Raw genomic sequence first — 24,046 nt, 5'->3', positions numbered from 1 at the left:
GCTTGTTAACAGATGCTTGTTAAAAGTAATGGCAGCGATACCCTAAAGGCTGCCGAGCTGCCACGGGGAGGATCCCGGCTGAGCAGTGTTGTACGCGCTCTGCCATCCAGCGGTGTGAGAGCAAACTGAGCAGGAGTCGCCTAGTAATTAACACATCCTGATAGTCAAACTCACCGGAATAGATGCCAAGTAAAGGAAATACTCAAAAGTTACACTGCACGGCTTGACGTGTTGGGAAGAAAGCATGAAGTGTAAAACTTCTCGGGAAATTATCAAGGGCGGTCAGGTTGGTTTTCCTCAGTTTCCTTTTCAGTCTCCCAGCTACTGTTGGCTGCAGAGAATGAGAGTTACCATCATGCATATGATTGCAGTAAAAGACATTTTTTTTTGTTCTAAAAGGAATGTTTTGGGGAGGGATAACTTAATTGAAGGCCCTGAATATTTCACAGATCTCATAAATGAGAGATTGACCAAATATTTATCTTTAAATATGTTTGTTTAGGGACTGCTATATTTTATCTTCTCCCTCTGATAATTCTTTGTTGACTGGGAGGGATAGTAAACAGATAAAATGGTTATGCTATGGGCAGTTGAAAACAGAAGTGAGAGACTGAGTTTAGTTACACTTTTAACAATATGTTTCTAATTTTGTTTCCTCCAGCTTTTTAGATGTTTTAATTAAAGTCAGGAACAGACACAATGATGTGGTTCCAACCATGGCGCAAGGGGTGATCGAATACAAGGAAAAATATGGCTTCGATCCATTTGTTAGCAGTAACATCCAGTATTTTCTAGATAGATTCTACACCAACCGCATCTCTTTCCGTATGCTTATTAACCAACACAGTAAGTAACTGCTTTTTTAATCTTTGAGAACTCATTAGTTACTGCTTGTAAACCTGAACCCATGGCTTTGTTTTGTGGGGTTTTTCCCATACTCATGGCTAATTCTTAATATTTTGTGCTAATTATGGTAAAAGATATACTGGCAATGGGTTAATTTGGTACTTTGCAGCTATCAGAAATGAATCCGAAACACCAGTATGCTTTCTTTTAGAATTGTCAGGCTTTGTCAGCATGGCTGTCACTTCTTAATTTTGTTGGCAGAGACAGCTTGTGTAGTGATACATGAAGTATTTTTAGATGGTAGTAGAGTAGCTGTATCTTTCTGCTCACAAATCTCGCAAGATAGTTTGTAGAGCTGACATTTATTTCATAATGAAATGCAGGGACACGATAAATTCTGAATAGGTTATGCACTACATATTTTTATTGTTTTTTTCAGCAAGCTATCTAGACTTTCGTGCTTTCTAAAGAGGTTGAGTATTTCTAAATTAAGCTTTCAATTATCTCTTGTCTCCCTCTGCTACTTATTCCCTGCTTATGAATGAATGCTAGTCATCCTTTATCATTAAGATCTGTTTAATTTGTTGTTACTAATAACCTTACTTTTTTATTCGTATTACAGAGTGAAAGGAGTTACTTGCAGTTCCTATTAACCAGTATGTGCAACCATGCAGAAAATTATCTGTATAAAATTAAGGGCAGTCCTGTGATCTAGTGTATTCTGTGCCTTTTAGCTCTAGAGCTTCATTCTCTGCCCAGTATTCTGCTTTTATGAGCTCTTAAAAATTGTAGTACACTACAGAGAACGCGGATGCTAGAGTACTGTACTGTAAGGTGTTTTACTACGAGTTGTGTGTCTTTCCAGTAACCTTTTAATGTGACTAAGAAATGCTTTGCTGTGTGGACACAAAACTCTTAATGTGGCAAAGCATACAAAAGGAGATAAATGTGCAGTTTATTCTTTACTTGTACCTGGGCAGACAAATGACAGATGTAAAACCAAGTTAAGTTAAAAGGCTGTCATAGAAGAGTTCTAGCAATAAGTAAAAACATTGTCCTAATAGAAGTTGTGGGCCAAGTGCTAGCATAACTTGCACTAGTTCTAAAATCTTAAACTTCTCATTGAACTGAAATGGCTTTTCCTGTGGACAATTTGATTATTTAAAAATGCCTGTAGATGCTTAAAGTTTAGTTAATGTTGTACAAGTTCTCTGTGTTAAGCAATGTTAGTGATCTGTCCATGATGGCGAATATTAATCTTGAAACACTGATGAAAAAGGCAATTGGAAAGCAGAATGAAGAAAAGGAGTTTTGTCGTTTGCATTCTTGTTTCATACATTATCGTCAGACTGTTTCTTACAGCGCAGTTCTACAAGGTGCAGTGTGCCAGTGTATTAGTTCACCATGACTGGAATAGAAAAGCTTTCAGGTCCTCACTTTTGCTCACCTCATACTGCATCAGTTTCACATCAGAGCTGACTAACCTGCTAAAGCAGCAGAAAATCACTTCTGCAAAAATGTGTAAAACCTTTCTACTTCTTTGAGAGCTAAACTCTCTGTGAAGGATCTGGTGAGTGGCAGACCCTTGTGCAAAGGAGAGAGCAGGGAGTATGCTGCTGAGAGTCAGGGAGAAAGTAAAGTGAGTTGAGACCTGTGTGCCAGCTGTGAAATTGCAGGTTAGGTGAGTGCAAAAGGCTTTTAATGCTGTCTTAGAGTTCCTCAGTCCTTTTTACTGTAACGTTTTCATTGTTGTGAGTGCTTCTGTTCTGACATAATGGTATGAGTGAAGCATTTTACAGTTTAGTTTTATCTAATTTTTAATAGTCCACTTTGAAATGCAGGTTTTCACCTTAACCCTCCCACACCAGTATTTGTTTTAATAGTCCTAGCTAAAAAAAAAAAAAAGGGGGGGGGGGGGCGGGGAAGGGGGGGAAGAGGAGGAAGGAGGCAAGTAGTCTTCCTAAACAAGGATTCTGACAATTTCCTGGAGAATCTTTTTACAAAGTGATGCACTATCCAGTAGGTTTCAGATACCATCATATTTAAACTTTCTGGGATGCCTCAAGTGTAATACACAATTTACTGCCATTTCTTTTTCCTTTCAGCACTTCTTTTTGGTGGAGATATTAATCCTGCTCATCCCAAACATATTGGAAGTATTGATCCTAACTGTAATGTGGCAGAGGTGGTTAAAGGTAAGATGAAGTTAATTCTTCTGTTGATTAAAAAAAACCCACAACTTAGAATATATCTAAATATGTTACTGAGATACAAGAGACTGAAGGAGATTTAAATTCATTTAATAAAATAAAAAAAGTAGTTCTGCAGTTGCTTACAGTGAAGTCATGGGTTTGTGGAGGCTTTCTTATGTGTTAATGAGAATAGAGAAACTTCTGTTATATTAACAGAACTAAGAAAACAACTGAAATTTTTAATAACTTTAATCTGTCCTTTTAAGTATTAAGTGTCTAAGTGTTCAGTTAAACTTTAGTTTTCTTCTGCCCTAAAATACATAGAAACGATTTCTCATGTACTTTTTTTTTTATCTGATGCTGGTACTAAAGAAAATTGAGAGTAAGTAAAATTTTTCAATTTGTTTAATTAGCCCTTGCAGTAACGTGTCCTCAAGAATACTGATATTCCAGTGAAACTCCCCATTGCTATGCATATCTGATCATGATCTGCCACAGCTGTTAGAAATCCTGTTTGCTTAATAAATCCTGTGTGCTTAGTGTTGTGAGTTTTCATACGCTTTCAGAACGTTAGTAAGTAGGCTTGAGACAGTGCTGCTGCAAGAACTTGTACGTTGAAGGTTCACGCTCTGTGTGTGTCTCTTTACAAATACAGGCCTTGCTGTAGGAGTCAGTTCTACGCTCTGTCCTTTACTGATGTTGTGCAGCTGCAAGAGGGGAAGGATGTGTTTCTTCTCCCCTTTGCTTTCTCTCACCCTTTGGTGAAGTAAGAGGGAGACCTTCCTGGTGCCAGACTCTGACCTGTGTGATAGCTTGCTTTGTATTGTAGGTGCTTTTTACTGTTACAAAGCAGTCTTGGCTTCTAGCTCTTAAGGTGGCCCTTTTTCAGCAGTTTTCTTTTGGTTGATCTTCCTCCACTTTGACTATGCATTGTATATATCACAGTTGTGTTGTTTATTTAGATATTCCCTTTAATACCAACGTTTGATCTATCTTGATCATCAAATTCGTAGTTGCTGCCTTTGACAGAGGAACGCATAGTGAGAAGGTTCTCGGTCCAGTTTTTGAGCCAGTAGCTGAAATAGATCTTCCACATCTGAAGAAGTAATCACTAACAAAACAAGGGCATCACAAACAGTGTACAGTATTGTCTCTCAAAGAAACAAAATGTCCTTAAAGACGGAGTGTCTAGAGTCAAGGTGGTTGAGGCCGTTTCCTTGTAGAATTGGTGAACGGGTTAACTTACATTCTGTATACGGTGCTAGCTCCAAAACATTCTGGTTCACAGGGAACATTCTGAGATATTTGTCAGAGTTAAGATGGTGATTTTGGCACCATATGTGGCAGCCACAAGCTCTGTATGTCCTTCAGATATTGAAGAAATTATTTAAACAGCCAATTCTTACTTCAAGCAGTTCCACAAAGTGTTTTGTCTGGAACTGTCTGAGGTGGGTCTTGGTATCTCGCTGACTGTCCTACAGTAAGTACTTTGAGCTGACAACAAATGCAGGCTTGTTCCTGGAGTAAGGATTTTAGATGTACTAATAGATCCTTCACACTTGTTGCTACCTGCCTTCAGCCATGACATAAAGCCTGCTATGAACTCTGCAGTCTCTTCTAAAGACTTAGGACTCTGCCAAAGAGTTGGCTTTTAAAGGAAGGTAAAATGTGAGACTGCACAGAGTCTGTCTGACGCTGTTTTGCTCATGGATGGATGTTTTACTAGATCATGAAGTTACAGCGTATTCCCATTCATCTCGAGGGTGGTAAGGTGGCTGCTTCCTGAAAATGGATGAGAGTTCTACATTAAATTTAGGTAGGCTAAATTGATTTATTCAGAGCCTCTTTGTTCTCTCAAGGTTTGCGTAGTGACTGTCTGCTCCACATCTGTGTACTGAGGGCTTTTGGGTTATTCCCATGAGTTATTGGTTTGCTTTTTAGAGGCCTTGAAGTTTTTCGCTGCAATAAGAATCCCGACTCCTGTCCCCTGGATCCCTACCTGGTTTTCACTTCTGTGATGTGGAAACTCTTTGAAATGTGCTATTGTATTCCTTTTTCCATGTAGGTGGAACATTGCTATCTTCAGCTTTTGATAACTGAGCCAATGTTGTGGCTGTGCTTCTTGCACCCCTTTCTGTTAAAGCACAGGGTTACTGCCAAGAGCATCAGTAGTTCTGATGTGATTTTAGAATTTTGTGTAAGTCTAGGTATTCCAGCATCTCTTTTCCTAAATTATGCACGTACCAGGCTGAGGTTCTTTGTACAGCTTTGGATATTAAATGGGATTTTGATCTTTTTACTAGGACAAGTTTTATTGTGTTAATGACAGGACTGTTTTAGAAAGTCTTTGGAGCTGACCATCTTGACATGATTCCTATGAATAGCTGATTTTATGAGATGTTCTTGGTCAAGTCCTGGGAACATTTCCAGTGTTGATTAGCTCCATTTTACTAGACCTCAAGCAGCATTTGTGTCAGTGTTGTGTGATACATCCAGCCCTGCAGATGCCAGAACAACTGGTAGAATTTTTTTTTGGATAACAGGACATTATAGATTATTTCTGTAGGCATCTTGAAGGAGGACAATTACAGGTAACTAGCCCTTTCTGGAAACCAGTGATTTTACTTGTCACATAGCTCTGAGTCTTGGCAGTGACTTGGCAGTAGTGTCACTTTGGGCAGGAGGAAGAAGGTACATGTAGGGTGAGGTCAAATGCAATTCTTATGGTATCTTAGCAAGTTTCTCTCTTGCTTACAGAACTGCCCATCTGTTTATCTGCTTGCTTTTAGCTCATGTTTCTTATGAGGAAGCCACTTTTAAGGTAGCTGAAGCAATGTGGTTAGAACATCAAGTTTATAGCTTCTCTTTAAGACTTGCTGCTTGTCTCTAAAAATTTTACAAATGAGGTACCAGTGAATACTTAAGCTACTAAGAAATCTTTCAAACAAGAGGTGACTTAAATTTTCTTGCTGTGTTTTGACAATACGTCAAGCCTGACTTGGATTACGAGGAGGCTTTCTTTTTTTGTTCAGTAGGAAAGAATGAAGAATCTTAATGATTCCAGCTTTCCCCTCAAAAGACCTTGAAAAATCAAGTATTGTAAACAGTATTGTGTTTAGAAAAACTGAGTTTATGGTTGCAATGTCATCCTTTTTTTTATTTGAGATGGAAAGAACAAACATTACAGTGTGATCAGGACATGACAAATATTATGGTTAGCCTAAGATTATACTCTTCTGTTTTTCAAGCCCTGAAAAAAGACAAAAAATAGCTTCTCTCTAGTAAACTGCCTAGAGTTTTAAATAGAATTTGCCCTTTCTTGGCAAATGGGCTATAAGCACACAGAAAAATGGAGCAGAATGGATACTGGTTTCATACTTCTAGTTACTAAAATGAGTGTTCTGCTTGTAGTCTTTCACGTACAGGATGAGTTTTGCTAGACAACTCTAGAGGTATTTGATAAGTCAATGTTCTGTTGTTTTGTAGATGCTTATGAGACAGCTAAGATGTTATGCGAACAGTACTATCTGGTGGCGCCTGATCTGGAAGTTGAAGAATTCAATGGTAATTGTGGAATTAGTTTCCCATTTAAGTGATGTATGTAAAAAAACAAAACACAAAAACAAAACAAAAAAAAGCAACATTTGTAACATCAGCGATTTCTAGTTTTGTTAACTGTAAGTTATGATTAGAACTCTGCAGTGCTATATGCAGATTTTCTTTTCTTATGTGTCTGCATGGGCACCAGAATTACAGTTTATCATCATGGCACATCTACTTCTTGATGCTGAATGCAGAGTGCTATCTGCTGAATTTGCTATTACTTAAAGGAAAATAAGATGATCAAGAATCCTCATAATTGGGAAGGAAACATGCCTGTCTTCTAACTAATCTTTAAAAAAAGCTGAAATTTGCTTCATTTTGAAGTATGTTTATAAATTCCGCTGTCAGTCTCTGCACCAGTGGTAAGGTTTTCTGTGTAAGATGGCAAAATTAGGCATTTGTTTCCATGCTCTTATCTTGTAAGTCCTATCGTAAACTTCTCACATGAACGTTATTTCAAGTTGATTGCAAAGATAAGGATTGGATGCTGTGAAATTGACGAGACAGTCCTTGTCAGTGTATGGACTGATTTTTGTTCATAATTTCTATTGACAAAAGGAAAGTTGTCTTTTTTAAGTTAAAAGAATAAATTGTTTTGAGTGATCCTCTCACAAACTTTGGACAGCTCTCCAAACATAAGACTAAGATGTTTTCAGACTCCAACAGGGAATTTAAAAAAGTCTCAGAAATAGGTAACACTCAAAATGGAGTGTATAATATATGGGAACACGTGTTGCTTAAAGTATTGTGGAAATACTTCTCTAAACAAAGTGATATTGTCAATGCTGATGCATTTCTACCAGCCCCCTCTCCCAAAACCAAAGGGCCCAACCTTCCCCGTTCCCACACTGAGTGATTTTTAGAGCTAAAAGTACTGAGTGCTGCAGCAGAGGAATGACTGTAAAATTCATTTGAAGGCCTAAGTGAAAAGATGCAACAGTAGAGAAAACAAGTTGCTGGATCTTATTAAAAATGTGAGGAAAAAAATACTGGCTTCCTTTTAAACTAGATTATCAACACGAGGAAAGTGACTTTGCAAATTACCTCACAAGAGCAACAATAACGTGTTTTCTATGCGTACTCTGTGCCTCAAGTGAGTACAAATTGGTCAACCTTGGTTTTGGTGATGCATAAGAGAACTGGAGTATGGACTGACAAAATTAATGTAATAAACCAGCAAGTTGCCTTGCAACTAAATATGCAGAGCATTGTTTTGGTGGTCTTTTCTGAAGAGTTTTCCCTATTGTGTATCTTAAAATAATAGCTGGTATTATCAACCCTCAGTGCCAAAAAGGATGAAGTTGATGTGTTCTGTGTGCATGTTTGCATCTTCCTGCAATTTATGAAACAGACATTTCAAGATTTTTCTTCAATCTGAACTGCTGCTGAGTCTGACAAACTGTGACTCTATAATTTAATGCCAGTAGATATTTCAGTGTTCAGGGATGGTTGCATCTTCAGCACCGAAACTGTCCTGGTATGTATTAAATGCAGCTCTGTTATTTCCTGCCAAATCAGCTAGCACTCTACATACAGAGCTGTGCCAAGCCATACACCTCAGCCAAAATACTAACAACAGGACAACAGCAGACAAACAATTCAGTTATGGTTTGGATTAAGAAAACTCTAATATTGTCTGAAATACATTTTTGAAAATTTTTATTAACACTTTACATTTTATATGTTTTAATTACGGGAAAATACATAGTTTTAGAATAGCTTAAACAGTTAATTTTAAGTGTAAGACCCTTTTTGTGCAGCAAATGTTATGCTTAAATATAGTTTGTGTTAAGAAAAGGAATTTCCCAGTTAAATGGGAAAGTTCTCTTACCATACGTCGTCAGTATGAAACCAACCACTGCTTTAGTGAAGTTTCATATCTAAACAGTCTGCTGACATAGATATCTTTGAAAATCATCATTAGAATTTGTTATTTCAGGATATAGCAGTAACTGAAATCTAGTTCCATGAAGTAAAAACATAATCTTGCACTTTCAAAATGAAAACATGCTTACATACTTGTCTTTTCCTACAGTTTCATGTTATTCGTGTAGATAGAAATTATGCAAAATACTGTTTTGAAAAAAATATAATAATTTGGCTCTTCTTCTTTTTTTTTTTTAGCTAAAGCTCCAAACAAGCCTATTCAAGTAGTCTATGTACCTTCTCACTTGTTTCATATGTTGTTTGAATTATTCAAGGTAGGTTGCACGTGTTAATATTTCAAAGGGGGTTGTGAACTTACATTACTGTTGAAATTAAGTTTCTTTTCATTTACAGCTGTTAAATGTTATTTCAGTTTTCCTTTCCTACGTTTATTCTTAAACAAGTGGAAAGGGTTGAAAGCAAGGCTTACAGCCCTCTCATGCCCTTGTGTACTTGAAATTTCTGTGTTTTTCCACTTCTCCTTTTGTGCTTTTGCAGCTGATTTAACTTTAAAACACTCATGATAGTCTGTTTTTGCAATGATGATGTATTTTTTTACCTTGCAGTTTTCATAAGCTTGCTGCTTTATTGCTTATTTGAGGACTAGTTAGGATCAGTGTGTCTATTGTGAAAACAGCCCATATCCTTGAATAGTGTAAATTACATGCTTTGTTTTGTTTTGTTGGAACAACAATGAAAATGGAGTGCGTAAGAGCTATTGATTGCTTTCAAATAGATAGATGGTCTTTAGGCCGTGCAGGTGAACACAAGAAAATCAGGGGGGAAAATGCATTTGGTCAGAGAGAAACTTTTCCTAAATAATGGTATTTTGGGTTTGATTTCTGACATTTTCCAAGTATTGTTCATTTAAATCTTCCCTGTTTTGTCATTTGTAACATTAGTTCCAGTGCAGAACAGGTGAGAATTTGTGCACTACTGGTAGGTATGTTTTGGTTCCAGTCATGAAACACTATGAAACCAGTAAGTTGTAGCTGTGGAAGGACTGGCAGTGGAAGCTCTGTTAATAGTTGCCATCTATCAGTCTGACTTTATCATAACTTAGCAATTACGTTACCCAGACTGAGAAAATCAAAGCTTGTTCTCAGAGGTGAACATCACTATTGGTGTTCTGCAAGGCGGAGGGTGAAGGATGTTGTCATCCTTTATACAGACATATATATACACGCACACACACATATTAATTGATTTCACACAGTAAAAAATAGATAAAAGTATGTATAATGGAGTTCTGATGTAAAAGTTTAACTGGACAATTCATTGACTGTAAAGCACTACTTAAACTTGTTTAAATACAGCCGTTTCCGTCTTGCATAGAAATGTAGGACAAAAAGCATGTATGATAAAGTTAGAATCAAAGAGACATTTTTTTTCTTTTGTCTTCAGAATTCAATGAGAGCTACAGTGGAATTACATGAAGGTAAGAGAGAAGGCTATCCATCGATCAAAACCTTAGTCACTTTGGGGAAAGAAGATCTATCTATTAAGGTAAATGCTTAAAAATAATACGCAGCTTACAAACCTGCTAGGTTTAGAATAGTGTGACTTGTAATTTGAAAAAGCAAAAAGGCAAATTACTGTGTCGCTTCTTATACTTGCTTTGTATTTGTTAGAATAGAGTATTTTCGGTTGGAAAGGACCTACAGAGATCATCTAGTCCAGCTGCCTGACCACTCCAGGGCTGGATTAAGGGCATTGTCAAAATGCCTCTTAAACACTGACAGCCATGGGACATTGACCACCCCTCTAGGAAGCCTGTTCCAGTGTTTGACCACCCTGTTTGTAAAGAAATGTTCCCGATGTCCAGTCTGAACCTCCTCTGATGCCGCTTTGAACCATTCCTTCATGTCCTGTCACTGGATCCCAGGGAGAGGAGATCAGCACCTCTCTCTCCATTTCCCCTCCTCAGGAAGCTGCAGAGCACAGCGAGGTCAGCCCTCAGCCTCCTTTTCTCCAGAGTAGACAGAGTTCTTAGCTGCTCCTTTAGTATCTCTGAAGTCACTTAGATAATGCTGCTTGAGTTTTGCAGAGTTTTTTTTTCAGAACATAACGTTTAAAATCTTTTTATTCCTTAGATAAGTGATCAAGGTGGAGGTGTACCTTTAAGAAAAATAGACAGATTGTTTAACTACATGTACTCAACAGCACCCAGGCCTAGTTTGGAGCCCTCGAGAGCTGTGCCTTTGGTAAGCAATTGCAATATGTATTTAAATGTCCCTTTGGATCACTCTGGATGTATGTTTACATTCACTGCAATCTACTGGATCAGGTCTTCCACTGAAGAAATTGTTTATCATTAGCAAGTCTATGCAGGTAAACATACAAAGAGAAAATGGGTTCTGTTATCATTGCTTAGTCTTTGGAATAGAAAATTGCTTTTCTTTGTCTTGACATTATATTCTTGGACACAAGCATGTCTACAGAAGCACGGTATTTTCACAGGTTAATGGACAGGATTTTTAGTGCTGTGTTACTGAGAAGGTGGATAACCTAATGAGCTTCTCTTCTGTTTGTAAATTATATCTGTTTCCTATAATTGATGTATTGAAAAGGTCAGTCACACTGTTGGAATTATAGCGTGTGAGAAACACCTCCTAGTAATACACAAGCTTATATTCAAGTTCTTAAATTACTTTTATATAAGTTAAGGACTTAAAACCACCTTTTTTAAAAAAAATAATTTTGAAACCTGCGTGTGATATGAACACTGGTATATTCCTGTTCAGCTGGAAATACCTCATGTGATACTCCCTTCTGAGATGTATCAGGGTCAGATTTCAAACAAAACTTCCTCATAGTTTTTTCTAAGCAGGGAATTATTTGAGTGTTGAATCCATAGATTCTTCTAGCAAGCATGATTTTTTTGAAATAATATTTCTAAATTATTAAATTATATATTGGCTCATTGTGACAAAAATGATATAGCTACTGTTGCATTTGACCAGCTTTAAGTGGATTCATACTGATGTTGTATTCTTGCATCTTCTCATCTTTGTTCTCTATTACTCTAGCAATTCTTTATCTTCAAGCATATCAAGAAAAAGTTGATTCTTTGAGAAATTTCCTTTCCCTATTTAGGAACATGCTCATCTAGCGTGTTCTTAAGGTTATTTTTTTTTCTGCTGATACTTCTGTGCTTGAAGTGCCTCCAACCAGCTAATAAAATGTGATGCAAAGAGTATTTCTGGTATAAAATAATTAACAGTGAACTGAGGGTGAAACCAGTTAAGAGTGGTTCAGAGAGAATAAATTTCCTTTCAGAATTTTAGCAGAAAATCTTTATGGTACTGTCCTCGTCCATAGTTCATAACATTGTGGCACCTAAATGCATTGCATTGTTTTTTACCAGTGTTTGATGCCACTGCAGTAGGTGTGAAACCCAGTTTTGTATCTGCATTGACTTGGTATTAATCCTTGACAGCTCCTACCTCTACAACACATCTTAGTAATATGTTTCAAACTTTTGATGTTTCACAGAAAATCATCTTGAATGGGATGAGTGATAGGGAACAGGCCTTAATTCAAATATAAACGTTTTTCTTTGTCATGAATGGTAGAATCTTTTTTTATTCATAATCTGCCTTTGTTCTGTCTTGCTTTTGATCAGCAATTTACTATATCATCCTACAAGGATTTCCTGAAACTTGTTCTCACTATAAACTTACACCTTGATTACTAGTTGTATTCACTATTAAAATGTCTCTTCTTTTTGTGGCTTTCTGATTGGAAAATGTGTTCATCTTAGGATTGACACTATTCTTTTCCTTTTTATTCCCCATGCATCTTTAGCAATGCATTCCTGTGTTTATTTCCTCCTATTCAAGACCACTTACTGTGATTCTGTGGAATTTATACTTCGTATTCTTCTACTGTTTTCAGGCCTTGTTTTCCTCTTCAATCTGTCACTCTAGTCAGACCTGCAAAGTATCCCCCTCTCTTGTGAACCTGGCAGGTTTTGCCCTATGAGTCTGACTGATGCCTGTACGTGACTGAATGTTGAGAAGAGTTGTTAAGCTCTCTTATTTAGATGTGTGCAGAGATAGAAGGAAGTCAAGAGCTGGGAGTCTATAGCATATCTTTCCGCTAAGAGGAAAAAGGAATTAGCAGTGAAGCTTGATATGTTATGTATTATGGCCCAGATCCAGTTATAAAACCAATTTGTATGTCAGGCTAGAAATAAAAATCCTTCAGCAGAAAGATTCTGCATAAATCCTCTTTGAAGTCCTTGTAGAAGGAGAGTTGCTTTATTGCTTGGTGCCAAAGACCAAACCACTTAATTACAGTGCTCCAAAAAGTAGGTAGGTCTGTGCTTGTGCTGTTCTAGACTTAAATAATATTCTGAATTAAATTGCAGTGTAAATAGACGTATTTTTCTGTTCTAACACTCCCTCCCCTTGTTACGTGCTCCCCTGTCTCATTTACGAAACATTCATGGACTTGGGGAGTGGACGAGAGGGATCTTTCTGTTGATTGGTGAAAGACCTTTCTCACTGTCATTGCAAATGTTGTTTAAAAACAGCTGAGAATCCTTGTTGCCATGGCAGCATTCACATTCTGAGAGGTCTTGTGTTCTTCTGTACTGCTGTACATACAGTGGAAACATTAGAAACACGTGGTAATGTTTAATGATAATTAGGTTTTCTTAGATAATTTAATGATTCTTTCTCTGGCAGCATTTCTTTATAGTGGGAGAAACATGGCTTAAATAAAGTTTAATGAAACCTGTATAGACTAGTAACACAAATCTAATAATTTTCTGTTTGTGTAATGCATACTGTAATACTTTGTGAGAAATATGCTCTAAAAAGCTTTCCCTTTTCTCAAGGTAGGTGTCCCAACGTTGACTGTATTCTGTCCTCTAGGTCAAGCACAGGTCGATGTAGTAATTTCTGGTTGTTAATTGTCTTTTGCAAAATTGACTTTTTGCAAGGTGTCATCTTAACAGGTTACTCATCTGGGACCTGTTGCCTTCGTATTTCTTACAAGTTATCGGTTTTGGAAAATACTCTGAAGATGGTGTAGAGAAGAGGCTGACAGGAAATTTTTGGAAGAGGGCAGTATGAAATAATTACGTGGGCTAGCACAGAGCGTAAAAAGATTTTCCTGGAAGGAGCAGGAGGCAAACAGAAGCTGGGTATGGGTTTTAAGGAGTAATTCTGGAGAGAGGAAAGTATAATGTGTTTTCAGGATTGCTTGGTACTGCCCTTTACTTGAGCTGTTCCTGGAGAGTATGTACTATGTACAATTTGCCTTCTGGTTGCTGTGCTTTTTAATTTGTGCGTTGTATTTATTGTCTAGTCTTCAGAAAAGTCAGCTTTCAGAAATTTTTTTTTTGGTTCTAAGGCAGTCCAATAGCTTCCGGTTTTTAAAGTTTAAAAAAGAGATGCATCTACTTTCAAGACCAGATGTTTGAAAGTGATGCAAGTGCCTCTAATGGCAGTCTTTGAGAATTAAGTCTTTTAAATCATACTGTTTGAAAAAGTGCAGCCAAGCAACTGTTTCAGCTGTGGAAATGGACACTAATGACTGTGACAAGGGATGTGAGTAGAAAAGAGATCTTTGTCATTTCTGTTTCTCATTCTGCTCCGAAGAACTGAGTGAGCATCTGTAATCAGTTTAAGATCACTAAATTTAGACTTCTGTAAAAACAAGGCAAAGAGGTCAAAAGATACTGTAGAGACGGTAGATGTGACAGCAAGAGAATTTGTGATGGACGGTGTAGTACAAAGGTCTTCAATGTTCACCCCTCCCTCAAGAGATTTCCTATAAAGTGATACTACCTGTTCGCTGTGTATAATGCTTCCAAGTCCTCCTTCTTGGCCTTTTCTTTCTTGTATCATTTTGCATCTTTGATTTTTGTTGTGGTTTAACCCCAGCCGGCAACCAAGCACCATGCAGCCACTCGATCGCTGACACCCCCTCACGCAGAGGGATGGGGAGGAGGAATGTAAAACTCAAGGGTTGAGATAAGAACAACTTAGTAGGCAAAGCAAAAGCCGCACACGCAAGCGAAGCAAAACAAGGAATCCATTCACCACTTCCCACGGGCAGGCAGGTGTTCAGCCATCCCCAGGACAGCCGGGCTCCATCACACGTAACGGTTACTCGGGAAGACAAACGCCATAATGCCAGATGTGTCCCCTCTCTTCCTTCTTCTTCCCCCAGTTTATATACCAAGCATGACGTTGTATGGTATGGAATACCTCTTTGGCTAGCTTGGGTCACCTGTCCTGGCTGTGTCCCCTCCCAATTTCCTCTGCCCCCGCCCCCCCCCCCCCATCCTCTGACTGACAAACCCATCAGTGTGCTGTCAGCATTGTTCTCACACCAAACCCAGAGCACAGCACTGCACCAGCTGCTAAGAAGAAAATTAACTGTATCCCAGCTGACACCAGGACAGTTTTAAGATTCAGGGCATGATTCTCAGCTATTTGTCAGGTTGCCTTTGTAGAGGTACTATAATGGAATGAGTTTACTGGTATTCTGAAAACTTCAGGTGTCTTAATTCTCCCTGTAATCCACCCTTATGGAAAAGTTGTATTATTCCATTACCTTGAAAAGAAGGATATACAAATGCTTGTGTGTCTGGAATCCTTCCTTTATTGCTCTGGGTAGCCCTGAAAAATTCAGGGGTGAATACTCAGCCACTGTGATCCTCAGTACGTACCCAGTCATCTGAAAGAGTCAATGTGTAGACCAAAAATCTTACTTCCTGGTTGCAGTGAGGGAGGCTTCGGGTTTTTTATAACTTTTTCTGACAAGAGTGGGTTGGAAAAAGTGCCAAGTGTTGACTTTGTTGTAGCTATGGTTATAAATAGTAGTTTTTTAAATATAAAATCTAAACTTTGTACCTGTTAAGTCTGTTACGCTTTGAAAATTGTGTGATCTGTACAGGGTTTCAGTCCTCAGTAGATCATTCGGTGCTGTGGAATCCTGCTCGTCTGTGAGATGGGTAAACAGCAGCGAGGGTTACTTGCCTTACTGCTTTGTATGTAGTCTTCTGATCGCTATTGCACTTTGGCATCAGCGATCACTTAATAGTGGGACCTAGATGAAGTAAACGGAGTTGTCGCTGGCTTTCCTGTGTAGTCTCCGAAGCATGGAGACATCTCAGAATAACGACCCCAGGCTTGGCAGAGAAAAAACCATGCTATCAAAAACCTGGGTTTTGACCAAAGAAAGAACGGAGTATTACAGCAATGGTAATTGTAATGAGGAAGCAGTAGACTATTTGCTTTGATGATCGGAGGAAGTGTGTACTGTATGTTACACCTACCTGCCACTTTGAGAAAATGCAAAATGGACAAGGTAGTTCTAACAAAGGACTCTCATATTTTTCCTTTCTCTGTACTTAAGCAGAAAAACTATGCCTAGGAAAAAAGGAGATGGCGGAAACCACTGAATACCAGCTTACAGTGTAAGCTGAGTAATAAAGGAAAGGTTGAAAAATAATTTCATGCAAATCTAATATTTAGGTATCTTCTGTTTTATAAATGATTGCAGTGATCTGTGGCCCCTTTTTTTTTTTAACGTTTCATTGTGGTTTTCCTTTTGTTTTCTTGTTTTTGTAGGCTGGGTTTGGCTATGGCTTGCCAATTTCTCGTCTGTATGCTAGGTACTTTCAAGGTGACCTTAAACTCTACTCAATGGAAGGCATTGGTTCAGATGCTGTAATTTATTTGAAGGTATGCATTTGACCCTTTTATAAGCTAGTAATGCAGTGCAGTTTGTTTATAGCAGGCTGAATAAGTGAGCTTTCTCTTTCACTCAACATGTTATCAAATTTGTAATTGCTGTTTTCGTTATATTTTATCTAAATCAGTTACACAGAATGCTAAAAACAAAGATTATAAATACTAACCTGGCACTAATACTAGTTAACTTTTTTATCCCCTGTGTTGGAACTTTGCGTTTTGTTAATCCGTCATAAGTGCTGAATTTTCGAATCATTGTGTAATGAGAGATTATTTTGGTTAATACTTTTTGATTCTAAAAATTTTGACCACAGTAAAACTGAGAAGACTACTGTTGACTAGTACATATTCTTTTTTCTGTGCAATTCTTGACCGTTTTGCCTTTGCCATTTTTTGGGAGATCTGAGGCTATTCAGGGGCTTGAGGTTGAAACTAACTGCTTGAATTTCATCAGGAAATTTAAAAGAATGTGGTGTACAGCTCATATGCAGGTCATTGACTTAGCATTGCCACTGTGCCTGGCTGTATGCAAAAGCGAGTTGTGGAATCCTGTGCTAACTTTAGTTTCTGATGAGTTAAATCCTGTGCATGTATGTGTGAAGGAAAAAGGTATGAACTTTCTCAGAGGAAAAAGGCATGTTAATGGGCTGAACTACATCAGTCCTCACAGGTCAGTGTGCTGTCAGAGTCCAAGTTTCTTGAAGTGAAATGTTTAGGTAAAGCTGTCTGCCCTGTGTCAGTGGCAAATCTCTCAAATGTTTTTGACCAAAACTTTTTTTCTTGCTATCTTTGTTGACACCACTCCCTGGAAAGAAGTAATATTTTCAAGTGTTAAAAGAAAATATTAACTTTTACTACGACTAGTAGTTCGACTATGGCTAGAGTGATTAGTCACAACTAAAGTGTTTTCAAAATAGCGCTGTGACATGTAATACTTGTTCAATGCAGAAGTTGCAACTGTAGAACTCCCCGGAGTATAATCTGGGTATCTAGTGATATCTTACCGTTGCTTTTGTTTTTTTCCGTAGGCCCTTTCAAGTGAATCATTTGAAAGACTTCCCGTTTTTAATAAGTCAGCATGGCGACACTACAAGACCACGCCTGAAGCAGATGACTGGAGCAATCCTAGTAGTGAACCAAGGGATGCTTCTAAATATAAAGCTAATCGATAATTTGCCACCTTTTGTCTCTGTTGGGGATGACCTCTGCATTCAGTATAAAGTCTCTGCTTTGTTCCAAAATCCACAGTAGTTAATTACTTCTAAACAAAGAACCTAATCAGGGCATTGAAAAAATACCAAGAACAAAGTGATGATTGGGACTTAAAAGAAGGCACTAAGCATGTTTGGTATGTGAATCCCATCTACTTCACCAGAATATGCTTGGTTGCTTTAGTCATGCATTGACAAAAGGGATTGCACTGTGATTGCACTTAAGAATACAGCGTTGTAACAAAAAGACAGAATTTGAAATGGCCAATTTTTATTCCAATATAAGGATTGGGCAAGATATGCAGAATACCTTTAAATGGTGAATAGCATCTTGAACAGCAATATGGTGTAAGAGAGAAATTCTAATGTAGTTACACATAGGCTTTGAAAATCAACTCTTTGCTGCATTTTATATTGCACAGTGTCAATATAAACAGAAAATCCCTTTTGAGCTCTTCAGATCTTGTCTCTAATGAGCTTATAAATGCATAGTTCTTAAAAGGGTTCTGCAGCTTTAAAAATTGATGCTTCCCCCAAATTCCCAAATCCATTTGTCAAGAGCATACAGAAATTATGTTGCTGTAAGACATTGGGACTTCCACTTCTTGGTGTGCACCTTAATGATTTTTTTTTTTGACACGCAAACACAGAAATGCATTTCTATACATTTTTCATTGTTTTGAGGAAAGATAAGTAGTTGGATCATCTCTCCATACAAAAAATTCTTGTCAATACAGGGCAGAAAAATACGATTTCATGTTTATTGCCTATCATTTGGGGGGGATCGGGGAGGGGAGAGAGATGCTGAAGGGCCACACAGCCAGTGATACAAATGAATTTGCCTTAAGAGTGTTGGTTGCTTGGAACCTGATCAATTTAAAACCTGTAAATAGTTTGCAAAGTTATTTATATATTCAATGTCTGACTATAGTCTGGTAATCTGAACTTGTAGTGTATATAAAGATGTTGTACACCAGCTTTTGGAAAGTGTCATTGATCTAAATACATGAAACTGGAAATATTGTAGAAATGGGAGGGACAAAACACAGCTGGCACATGATTTAAGGGAAAAAAAATCAAAGAATAAAACCTAAATATTTCCCCTTAAATTTATTGTAAAGGTTATTGCTAACTATTAGGAAACCGTTCTTCACCAAGTCTTTGCCAAATACTGTTTCTGATACTATGGCCTTTCAGAAAAAGTTGTGCAATTTTGAAGTTCTGGTGGTATCTTAGTTGTGGGAATAAAGTAGATGAGTTGTAAGCAACTCTGATGCACGCTCAGTTTCTGTTAGGCATTTTGATATTTTTTTGAAAGATACTGCAGATTTTAGCATGGAAAAATGAAACTTGTTTACTAAAATTGTGGAGGAGTGGTCCCTTTTGTCCTCCCATTATCTATTTTTATAAAGAACCATTCTATTCGGTAAACAGGTAAATGCTGAGAAATTCCTAGATATTTTTAAAACAAAAATCTTAGTTTGACTTAATAATAGTACTTTGCACTTAAGTAGCACGTTTCATCAGGGGATTCCAAAGTGCTTTGAGCAATAAACTTCATATAGCCCCGTGACTGAAGAGTCGGAGTCCTTACCTTGCAAACTTTTATCTGTTACAGTCAGTTTGGGAATTTGTATGTGAACAGTTCATGAGTTTGCAGGGCCTGAGGTTCTGTGGTCTTCCCTACAGTGCACAGATACATCGTGGTGGTGCACCACGTTGTTTTGACGCTCTCGTACGTGTGTCTGCGAGTGCTACCATAGCGTTCAGAGGTGGAGGCGCTGGGGCAGCTGCCGAAGGCTGTCTGACTCGTGAGCTGGTAAGCGGTGCCCTTCTGAGCCTGCTCTGCAGCAGGTAGGAAGAGGGAGTGTGCCAATGGGGCTGTCCTCTTCCTGAACCAGACTCATTTGACCCTGGCGAGGGGACCTTTACGTGGCACGGTGAGGGTGTGACGCCTGTGGCCTCCAGAGCAATCATTTCCCGTGACTTGCAGGCACTGCTGCAGAGAAGGCAAATTGCTGTACGAGCGATACAGCTCTGCTGCTGGGATGAAATCGAAGCGTGGTTTGACTGAAACACCAGCAGGAAGTCACATCTACTAAAATTCAGTCACTTCTGCCCTTGCTCATAACTTCTTACTGTTTTTTTAAATTCAAGTTGTGTATGTTTTCTAGTAACTGCAGAGTAGGGCTTGCTTAAAAATAGAAATTCGTGATTTTCAGACTAGAGTATGGTCAGTTTTTCCTAGAACATTACCTAAAACATTCCAAGGAATAAGGTAGTTTGTGTAAGTAGCTGAGTTTCAGCTTTTGTTAGAAATTGTATTTTGAAGTAGCAAATCCTGACCTGGTGCTCCTTTTTGGCTGTATTCTTACACATGGAGAGGGAACAGAAAGAATAAAAAAAGGATGCAGGCATATTGAACGTGTTTCCTTGAAGTGAATAGAAACCATGGAGGCCTGTGGATGAAAGCTGAAGATACCTTGCAGGTCGTTAGATGTATTAGTGACATCTTCATTCACAAAAACAACTGGCTGGCTCTCAGGACTGAAGTGCTCGAGTACTTGAAAACTGGAATCCCCTGAAATGGCACCTGTTTCCAAGAATCCTGAGCATGCACAAACGCCTCAAAGCAGGAAGCTGGAGCACAAGGAATGCAGCTGCTTTCCATTTCCCCAGGTCTGTCTCTGGGCATTACACCGAGTATGAGTGAGAAGCAACTTTTCTCCTCTCCAACCTTGTCTAGGCAGCCAGTGCTTTAGTGGAGATCCCAGGCGCGCCATAAACTGGTCTCCACTCATTGTCCTCATGCCATGTCTCTACACAGGAGTATTAGTCTGAAAACTGTCTTACAAAACAACAGCAGCAGACCTTCGATGAAAAGGGAGTTCTTCAAAGGGTATGCCTGAAAAATGAGGGTGGACAGGTTTTTAATATGGCTAGTTTAACTACAGATCCTGATCTTTTTTCAATTCCTTCTACCTTTGGTTGGATTCAGTTACAATTTTTTAATATCTTGGGGCTGTTAATTTCAAACTTTCTGATGATAGAGAAGTATATTTCTTTTTTTATGGATTTCAGATATATGGCCTGCTAATCTTGCTGCAACCTGCTTGTCTTGAGTTTACAGGACACATGAATAGAGAAAAGTTTTCAGTGAAAATGCTTCGTATCTGTTGTCTTTAGTGATTAACAGAACAAACTGAGCAAGAGATGTTTGCTCCTCGATTTGTCCTGAGAATTTGTAACTTCTACATGTCCTAGTGTAACAAATAGTTTAACTTTTTTGTCCCGTGTGCATTTTTCTGGTGTATGTCTTGAACGTAACGTTATTTATCTGCTCTCTAGATAAATATTAATAGATAGTGAATTCTTTCCGAATCGTATACATATTTGTGCTCCCTGATTTTCTGGGCTTTGTTTTGAGGCTAACAAGGGGTCTTTCAGAGTCTGGGCTTGATACAAAATATTCAGAAGATACTGAAATGCTTCTTTTATAACTCAGATGCACAATCTTTGCTTCTGCCCTTGACTGGTGACCTAGGACAGTACTGAGAAAGTACATCCTGCTGCAGTGGGTGCTACTTCTCGGGCAGGGTTAAAAGCAGGTCCCTTGACACGTGCTTGAAGAACATGAATATTAATTGTAGTGTTCTTGGAAAACACAAGCTGCTTTTTGGCTACTTACCTGCCGCTGCTCCAACTGCGTAACGTACTTCCGTTTGTCCTCAGTGGCATGTAGAATTTGCTTTGAAACAGGTGTTGACTTTCTCCAAAATGTGAGCAGGTGATCTTTGTGTAGTGTAATCTCGTATTCACCTCCACCCAAACTTAGTATTCAGGGTGAAATCTTGATGTTATTGACATGGAAGATGTTTTCCCCCTGCCCCTCACCTTTAATAAGCATTTCTATATCCTTGTGTGTTAGGTACTGCAAAGTGGTCTGGATTGACATAAATAATTTTGTAGTAAACAGCCTAAATGTTTATTGTTAGTATTTTGGTCTTGAGGATAACCATGTCCTATGGTGCAGTGTTCGGTTTCCTTGCGCGTTTCCCGGGTTGCCATGTAGATGCTGTGGTTTTACAGCTCATGTCTTTTTCCTGGCATAGTCACCTGCCTTTGAATTAATATATGTATGTATACGTAAATGTGTTTTTGCAGAACTTAAGGGAATGTGGTGGCACATGACAGAACGATGTGTTGCTGCGTTCAAAGGTGAGTCTATTCACAAATGAGGAACGTAGTTATAAATTGTGTAGTGACTTCAGGGCTGAATCTTGCAAATACTTACGCAAGTAAACAGTGTATGAGAGTACTCCCGCTCAAATGAATCTGTTCTCAGGACCAGGACTTCAGCTGTTGACATTAATTTGAAACAGTGAAGATTTGTGTAACTGAAGTGGCTTTCTAATTAAAAATAAATAAGAAAATTTAAAGTTCACATGCTTTACTTGCAGTATTATGTTAAAAGATCTCAAAAATGGGCACAGAGAACTTGTTTCTTAAATCCAGAGGAGGTTTTATGTAGTATCAGTGGGATTGATGTGCTTGTGATAACCCTGATGTTGTCAAACTAGTATTAATTGCTTTATTGAAGTTTTTCCTTTGAATTGAATACTGTTAAGAGGTGCCAGATTGATAATCCTTTGAAGTTCATACCCTCTGTAGATCGTATCAGGGCATGTTCCCGCATGCGTGGTGCGCGGTATCCGTGCTCTCGGCTGTCCAGCAAGGTCTGTCCTTAGAGGGTACCTGCTAACTGTTCCACGCTTGCTACCTCTGAATTGTTATCAACATGCTCAACTTGTGTTGGGGTTTCTGATGATGCGGGTAGAAATGGAGTCAACTTGTTCGCAACATTGGCTGTGGGACAGAACTCTCACTGGTGAGCTGGTCTGTGTTGCACCTGGCATCCAAGAGAGAAAGAGGTCTTGCGTTGACTTTCCTCTGAAGTGGCATTATTTGAATCGATATCTAAAGGAAAGGTGGAAAGCTAATTTTTCCCGAGATTACTTGGTGATGTTTTAAATTCAATTTTCAGTCTTCTGTACCATGTGTTGTAATTATTCCTAGACCAATATGTGTGTATGCCCTTGTTTTCCTTTTTTCTTTGCCAACAGATAAAAATAAGTAAAAACTACATGATGACTTTTTTTAAGGGACCATTCTGGTTTCACACGCTGTGGAGCTTAGTTTGTGATTTGGCAGCCCAAGGTCAACCTCACACACGCCTGCAGAGGGATGCCCTTGGAGAGCTACAGTTGGGAGCTCAGAGTAATTTTAGATAAGTGTTTTTCTTGCTTATTTTGTCACAAAGCAGTTTGAAATCTTCGATGGAAACCTACATTTGAGTGTTACCGTGTCTGTCCCCACCCACCCCAAGATCTATTATTAATACCTCAAAATAATTTATTTTTTGTTAAGCTGGTTCTAGAACCATATATAAATGCAATTGCTTCTGTATTGTATTACTCCAAATTTTCAGGTACATTTAATCTGATATAGTTTGTGTCAGATTTCCAGGTGGATTTTAAGGCTTTAGAACTTTTAATGTCTTTCATAAATGTATTTTATTCCTGTCAGATGCAAATCTTTATGTAATGCTTATTTTCACAAGAAACTCTAGTTTTCATTCTGAACTTAACTTTCAGAGGTTCTTGTGGCACAAGATTTGTCTTTTAAAAGATAAAATCATGTGCTAACTTAATTGAACTTCACAATTCTTGATTGTGCTGTTGTACCAAGGACCTTATATCAAAATACTTACAATTTTATTTTCTATACAACTGCTATCTTTGTACTTGATTTGAATGGAAAAATTAAAACAGGAATTCTTTTGCTCATTGTAAATTTGAAGATACCTCTACAAAATAACAGAGCTGCAAAAGCGTTTGTGGGAGACTGGCTTTTTGAAAAACGAGTCACTACAGAAATTACTCTAGGTCCATCACTTCTGCAAGTAACTTTTCCTGTGCTATTCCTTTCTCTATACAGATAAGCTCCCTTGTTTCTGTAGGTTTGTAGCTTGAGGCAGAGGGGGAAAGTGAGGGAGTGCAGGTGGGAATGTGTACTCTAAAGTTTTTTGGGGTAAAACTTGATTTTCTCTTGTTGTCTGAGAAAATTAATTAACCTAGTGACTCTTGGTTTACTCTCTCTTTTAACTAGTATTTATTGCTCTTTTCTCAGAACACTGAGGTGAGAAAAGTTCAGGCTTCTTTATCTAGAAACGGCTGTTTCTGAGTGACTGCCATAAAGAGAAATTATCTGACAAGAACCCCAGATTCTCCTTTTCTCACTTTCGTAGAGGAATCTAGAAATTAATACAGTTTAAGAGCATTAAGTTGAAACAAGTATAAACTAAACTTATTTCTTGACTGAGAACTCGGCCATTTGAAAATATGAAGTAATATTTTTAAAAAATGAGCTTTGTTTCGTGTTCTCAGAATTACTGGTTTTGAGGGAACACACAGGCTTATAAGCAGAAAATGCGTTAGCATTGGCAAAACATTAAAAGCTGAACTGCAGAGGTTTTGTGCCATCCGTATGTAATGTA

At 38.2% G+C, this 24,046-nt stretch overlaps 1 protein-coding gene across 1 annotated transcript in view; it reads left to right on the top strand.

The window, feature by feature from the left end:
• Window positions 1–18,466, top strand: part of PDK3 (pyruvate dehydrogenase kinase 3) — a 55,087-nt gene extending 36,621 nt beyond the window's left edge. Inside the window, exons 4-11 of the mRNA XM_040582493.1 lie at window positions 662–846; window positions 2,952–3,041; window positions 6,525–6,602; window positions 8,766–8,842; window positions 9,972–10,073; window positions 10,661–10,771; window positions 16,157–16,270; window positions 17,308–18,466. Of these exons, the coding sequence (XP_040438427.1) occupies window positions 662–846; window positions 2,952–3,041; window positions 6,525–6,602; window positions 8,766–8,842; window positions 9,972–10,073; window positions 10,661–10,771; window positions 16,157–16,270; window positions 17,308–17,451 (901 nt within the window). The 3' untranslated portion in view covers window positions 17,452–18,466. The remainder of the gene's footprint in view (window positions 1–661; window positions 847–2,951; window positions 3,042–6,524; window positions 6,603–8,765; window positions 8,843–9,971; window positions 10,074–10,660; window positions 10,772–16,156; window positions 16,271–17,307) is intronic.
• The last annotated feature ends 5,580 nt before the right edge of the window (window positions 18,467–24,046 follow it).

This window comes from Falco naumanni, chromosome 2 (genome assembly GCF_017639655.2).
Source record: "Falco naumanni isolate bFalNau1 chromosome 2, bFalNau1.pat, whole genome shotgun sequence".
In the NCBI taxonomy this organism is placed as follows: domain Eukaryota; kingdom Metazoa; phylum Chordata; class Aves; order Falconiformes; family Falconidae; genus Falco; species Falco naumanni.
The sequence above is the reverse complement of the archived record's forward strand: the minus strand, read 5'-3'. Positions and strand labels throughout refer to the sequence as shown.